At 46.3% G+C, this 6,352-nt stretch overlaps 1 protein-coding gene across 1 annotated transcript; it reads right to left on the bottom strand.

Moving 5' to 3' along the window:
- Positions 1 to 5,845: 5,845 nt before the first annotated feature.
- LOC128898685 (ATP-dependent RNA helicase SUPV3L1, mitochondrial-like) lies at positions 5,846 to 6,313 on the bottom strand. The gene is made up of 2 exons (XM_054174614.1): positions 6,028 to 6,313; positions 5,846 to 5,928 (listed from the first exon to the last, which is right to left on the bottom strand). The coding sequence occupies exons 1-2, from the start codon at positions 6,281 to 6,283 to the stop codon at positions 5,846 to 5,848; spliced, it is 339 nt and encodes a 112-aa protein (XP_054030589.1). The 5' UTR covers positions 6,284 to 6,313.
- Between the last annotated feature and the right edge of the window lie 39 nt (positions 6,314 to 6,352).

The following is a 6,352-nucleotide window of genomic DNA, read 5'->3' as shown; positions in this document are numbered from 1 at the left end:
CTCCACAGACCTCATGACTAGACCATGACAAGTTACTTAGATTTGTCTGTATAAAACCTCTTATTATAAAGTTATTAATCAACCCTTTCCTTCCCCTAGAAGGCAAGTTTAGCGTTGCAACCAAACTGTGTTTCCTAATGCACACTCTGAATGTAATTCATTAAATGTTTGTTAAATCCCAATGGCAAAAATATGTCACTTCTCCATCTGCAGCAGATTAGAAACACACAATATCTAGCAGACATTGTGAGCACCTATTCTAAGCTTGAGTTACTCACAGAATCACAGAACTGCTAGGGTTGGGAAGGGCCTCAAGGATCACCTAGTTCCATCCCCGCTGCCATGGGCAGGGACACCTCACGCTAGATCAGGTTGCTCAGAGCCACATCCAGCCTGGTCTTAATAACCTCCAGGGATGGGGCTTCTACCACCTCCCTGGACAACCTGTTCCAGTGTCTCACCACCCTCATGGGAAGAACCTCTTCCTGATGTCTAATCTAAATCTCCCCTCCATTCCCTGGGATCCATTCCCCCTAGTCCTGTCACTACACACCACCCTAAAAAGTCCCTCACCAGCTTTCTTGTAGGCTCCCTTCAAATATTGGAAGGCCACAATAAGTCCTCTCTTCTCCAAACTGAGCAATCCCAACTCTCTCAGCCTGTCCTCATAGGAGAGGTGCTCCAGCCCTCTGACCATCCTCATGACCATTCTCTGGAGACATACTACCATGTCCAATTCTTGAAATTCAAGTCCACAAGCACTGCATTACAAAACGTTAGGACTGATTCATAATGCAGCACACCTCTGGTTCACCAGCACAAGTCGCTGAACACAGGACTGCCAAGCTCGGCTCACTGCAACCATCCCTGTAACTTTTTGGAGTCTCTACCATGACAAAGCAAGCCTCCCATGAGATCAACCTCAAATTATTGAAAGATTGCCTCTCTGACTAGAAAAACTATACTCCAGAACAGAGAGAGCCCACTTTGCATAATGAGAATTATCAAGTCACAAGGATATGGCAAAATTCAGCTGGAGGTAAAGACAGAAGCAGGAGAACTGTGGCTACATCCAGTACCCCATGCATGGTTACAGTAGTCTATGATGTTCACAAGAGTAATTAAGCAAGACTGTCAGCAGGCTTCTAATTACTACACAGACATCCATACTCTCCTCAGAAAGTGTTTAAGGGCCTGGACAAGCAAAGACTGATTGGAAAACACTGCACTAAGAGAAAGCACAGGGCAAAACTCTCTTCAGGGCTTCCATAAGAAGCTGTAGCAGATAACATATCATCAGCCACTTGGCTAAATTCACAACCTACTGGCCTTACTGCAAGATGAAAAGGTCAGTTCCAGAACACTTGCTGCTATCCAAGGCAACACGACATTGGGACCATCGCAGCCCTCAGCCTCCAAGGTCACAATCCTTCCCAAGCCCAAATATATGCCTTAAAAGAAAGTATATCAAAACAAAACAAAGCTGGCATTGCAGACCAGCAAGACATGCCCACATTAGCTTAATCTAACTGCACAGTACCAACTGCTTCTACAGCAACATCTAGCAACTGAGGTACATACTGGGGAGGTTTGTGTCCTGCTTCTACCATTACCCTTTTCACCTCCTGGATGAAATTTCCCTTTCCTTACCACTTCTTCATTCTAGAACAGTATTTTAGCTCTTACTCCTCAACTACTTTGATTTCTCAGCAGCATTTTTTGAGGTTCTGCGTAAAAAGACAGCATGACTCTGTGTTTAAGCTCAGGAACTATGCAGCTGGCCTCAAATATATCAGATTAATTTGGATGTTTCAGCCCTATTGTCATGAATACTTCTCATTCATTTTCCTGCATCTTCAACAACAACAGTCGATTTTGGCAAATCTGTATTTCACACTGGGGCAGTGGTCCAGTACAAATGACCCTGAACATCAAACTAAACCACTTGTTCAGGCACTTCCTGTTTCTCAACTTCCCTAGCTCACATTTCTCACCACTAAGTGCAGCCCCATGGGCTGACAATTGAAGCCACATGCCTGACATCCACTATGACAATTGAGCATGAGGCCTCCAAATTAGCAACCATACCAAGGATTCTATGAAGCCATATGGCATGAAGTGCCAATTGTTCCTACATTAGGGTTTTGTTTACATTTATTTTGTAGTGGGTAATAGGCCATTTCTGTACCAGAAGGCCCACAGTCAAACTAAACCTAATCTGTGTTGCCCACTGTTTCAGTACTGAAGACCATAAAGCCAGGGACCCATCTTTCTCTGTAGCAATACCAGATCACCTACCTTTACAACATCTCCATCTTCTCTCACTGGTCTTTACACTCCTTTTGATACTACCTCCATAAGCAAACCTCTTGTTCCCTTCCACTTTCCTAAATTTAACATCACAGTTTCCTTTTTTCTTCACTCTTTTTTAATGTAACTACTCCTTAGATATATTGTTATAAAGAGCTCATGTGTTACCCAGTCACTCAAGGATTAGCTTGCTCCATAGGGCAATCAGACCAAGGGTTTAGCAAACACCTGCTTAGATCTTAAATCATTCTATCACACAGCACTCTCACATTGTTCTATTGTTTGGCATTTGGGAAAATATTCCCAATAGTATTTCCATGTTGTTTCCCACATTTGGGCCTTTCACAATAAAGACATCACCATCATCACACAAATCTATCATAAACATTACCAGAGGGCTATTAAAAGACATAGTCTACCATAATCTCTGCAAGGAAAGCTCCAAAGCAAAGCTCCTCCTGACTGTACCCCATCCGAATTGACAGCATACATCATAAGGATCTATTTCCTATGAAGTTGCAGAAGACAGATGAAGCTGTGAATTAAATCCATTACAATCCTGCAGTGTGCCCAGGCAGCCAAGAGGGGCAATGGCATCATGGCCTGCATCAGGAACAGTGTGGCCAGCAGGAACAGGGAGGTCATTCTGCCCCTGTACACTGCACTGGTTAGGCCACACCTACTGTGTCCAGTTCTGGGACCCTCAGTTTAGGAAGGATGTTGACTTGCTGGACGGTGTCCAGAGAAGGGCAACAAAGTTGATGAGGGGTTTGGAACACAAGCCCTGTGAGGAGAGACTGAGGGAGCTGGGGTTGCTTAGTCTGGAGGAGACTCAGGGGTGACCTTCTTGCTCCCTACAACTACCTTAAGGGAGGTTGTAGACAGGCTGAGGTTGGTCTCTTCTCCCAGGCAACCAGTACCAGAACAAGACGACACAGTCTCAGGCTGCACCAGGGGAGGTTTAGGCTGGAGGTTAGGAGGAAGTTTTACACAGAGAGAGTGATTGGCCATTGGAATGGGCTGCCTGAGGAGGTGGTGGAGTCACCATCACTGGAGGTGTTCAGGAGGAGACTTGACAGGGTGCTTGGTTGCATGGTTTAGTTGATTAGGTGGTGTTGGATGATAGGTTGGACACGATGATCTTGAGGGTCTCTTCCAACCTGGTTTATTCTATTCTATTCTATTCTACAAGCCATCAAGCAGCAGGTTTGTTATAAAGGTTTAGTAAAACTGCCTTTGCAAAAGTAAGCTTCTAAGGCTTCTGTTATACTCACAGTGTTTGACTAGCCTGTCTTGCTTCAGCAAGTAACAAGCAAACAAGATGATCCACACTGGAATTATGAGCACTGCAAGTAACAAAGTTTCTTCACAAGCTGTACTTAGAAAGCCTCTAACAGTATTTTTCTGCTGAATTCAGTTCAGTATTTGACAGCAGAATCTGACAGAGTATCTTTGTTAAAAATATATATATAAAACTCCAAAACAAACAGATGTGTGTTGTCAGAATCTGAGAGAGAGAAGCAGAGGAAAGCTAGTTATCTCATTAAAAAGAATGGATGATACTTGCTAAGGAAAGGCTTATTCAGCTTCCTCTCTATTGTTATTGATGGGCTCCAAAATACAAAATGGCTGACAGCAACTGAGAGAGTGCTACAGGCCAAGAAGCCAGATGAGCACCATCCTAGTCACCTGGCTGGTATTCCTTGCAAGTCCCACATGAAAGAACTTTAGGCTGTTCATCTTCACTTGCAGAAACATAAATTATTTTAACCAATCTGTTCTTTCTCAACAAGACAGCAGAGAGCAAAGAGAATCTCTTATTTTCACAGAACATTTTAGCTGTACCTTTGAAGAGGGACAGTGATCTACTCAAGAGAGTCCAACAGAGGGCTACAAGGATGATTAAAGGACTGGAGAACTGCCTTATGAGGAAAGGCTGAGAGACCTGGGGCTGTTTAGTCTAGAGCAGACTGAGAGGGGATTTAATAAATGTTTATAAATATCTGAGGGCTGGGTGTCAAGAAGGGACAGCTTCTTCTCACTTGTGCCCTGTGATAGAACAAGGGGCAATGGATGTAAACTACAGGAGGTTCCACCTCAACATGAGGAAGAATTCCTTTACTGTAAGCGTCCCAGAGCACTGGAACAGGCTCCCCAGAGAGGCTGTGGAGTCTCCCCTGGAGACTTTCAAGACCCATCTGGATGTGTTCCTCTGCGAGCTGCACTAGATTCTGTAGTCCTGCTCTGGCAGGGAAATTGGTCTCAATGTTCTCCAGAGGTCACTTCCAACCCCTAACATCCTGTGATCCTGTGAAGAAATCAAACATAACCATTTATCTAAAACACTAGTCCACATGTACAAGTAAGATCCTACCATTCCTGAGCACAGATGAAGAATGGACAGGATGTATCATTTCTAATTAAAGGACACACTGAAGAAGCAGTTTCAACTCACTCTGTGGTACCTGAGGTATAAGTACATGTAAAGACACCAAAGAACAGAAGTGTAGAGCATCCAATGGTCTGCAAGAGAATTTCTTCTGTTTCAAATTAAATGTCAAAAAACCTAATAAAATGACATGATATACATCTAGCAGACAGATAAAAGAGAAAGATAAAATATTAGGATGTTGCTTCAAGAGTAAAGTTCAAACTCCTATTCTGCTTCTGACATCCTCAGCAGCTCTCACAACATGGGCTGCACTGAAGCAGACAGTTCTTGATATGGCTCTCCCAGTCCATACTTTTAACAGTTACTGATACTTTAAGATGTGCAAACCCAAGAATACAAACAGACCTGCACTGGTCTAACTGAAAGTTAAATCTGAGTGTCTAACACTGATGGTAAATAACTAGAAATACTGAATGCTTTGCTCAATTTTCTTCTAGGCACACTCATACAGAGATGATCACAGAATCACCATGGTGATTTGAGGTCACCATGGTGATTTAAGATCATCAAAGTCCAACCATTAACTACTGTACCAGGGACACTACTACACCGTATCTTTTAGCACCATATCCAGATGGCTCTTAAATCCCTCCAGAGATGGTGATACAACCACTTCCCTGAGCAGCCTGTTCCAGTCTTTGATAACCCTTTCAGCATAGAAGTTGCAATATGATGCTCCTCTGTTTATAACGCTAATAACCAGAACAACTATAACTTCCAAGTTCAGACAGGGCTACAGTTTCGGAAGGACACGAGATTTAGCTTGGAGACCTCTCCCCACACCTAGCACCTTCATCCTGACTGTGATGAAACAGGGAGTGGAGGAACTAGGCCAACAATTTTTTTTCCTTCACACAGGGCACGCTTAATGAACCTTAGTAGAATCCTTACTCCCGCCTGCATGACCTCACCTGACAGCTTTCACTCCATTTTTACCTTCGAGGGGACGAGCAGAGAGAAGCTTCTCGCAAGGAAACTCCCTCCTGCTCTCAAAAGATGAAACCCGAGGGCAGCCCGAAGAGAGCGGCGGACTCCGCCGGGGATGCCGGACACCGCCGGCTCACAGGGGCCCGCCAATTTCTCTCAGGCCTCAGAAGCACCCAGTTGCCGCGGCCCGAGGGCCCCAGCCCCGCATACGAAGGCAGTGGGACAACACGCCTTCAGCCCTGGCGGGAAAAGGGTAAGCAAGGCCCGTACCGCCCCTTCCTCCGACCCAGGGACCCTGTCCGACGGCCACGACCGCCTCACAGCCCGCCTGCACTCACCCTTGTCGAGGGGCCGCGTAAGCTCGGCGCCTACGTCTTCTTCGGCCGCATCACCGACAGGCTTCAGCGGCACGGGCACGAAGAGAGAGGTGTCAGGGGCCCGGGGGCAGCCGTCCCCGCCGACTGAGGAAGAAGAGGAAGAGAAGGAGGTAGCAGCGGCAGCGGGGCGCAGGCGGGCAGCGGCAGCCCCGCCATGGCGGAGGACGAGCCCCGCGCGGGCCGGGAACCGCAGCAGCGGCCACGCGCACCGCCTCATCGGCAGCCAAGGGCGGCAGCAGCGGCGGCGGCGGCGCGCACCTCATGCGTCATCGCCGCGACCGTCCGG

Source organism: Dryobates pubescens, chromosome 30 (genome assembly GCF_014839835.1).
Source record: "Dryobates pubescens isolate bDryPub1 chromosome 30, bDryPub1.pri, whole genome shotgun sequence".
Taxonomy (NCBI): Eukaryota; Metazoa; Chordata; class Aves; order Piciformes; family Picidae; genus Dryobates; species Dryobates pubescens.
Note: the sequence above shows the minus strand (reverse complement) of the source record. Positions and strands in the feature narration are given on the sequence as shown.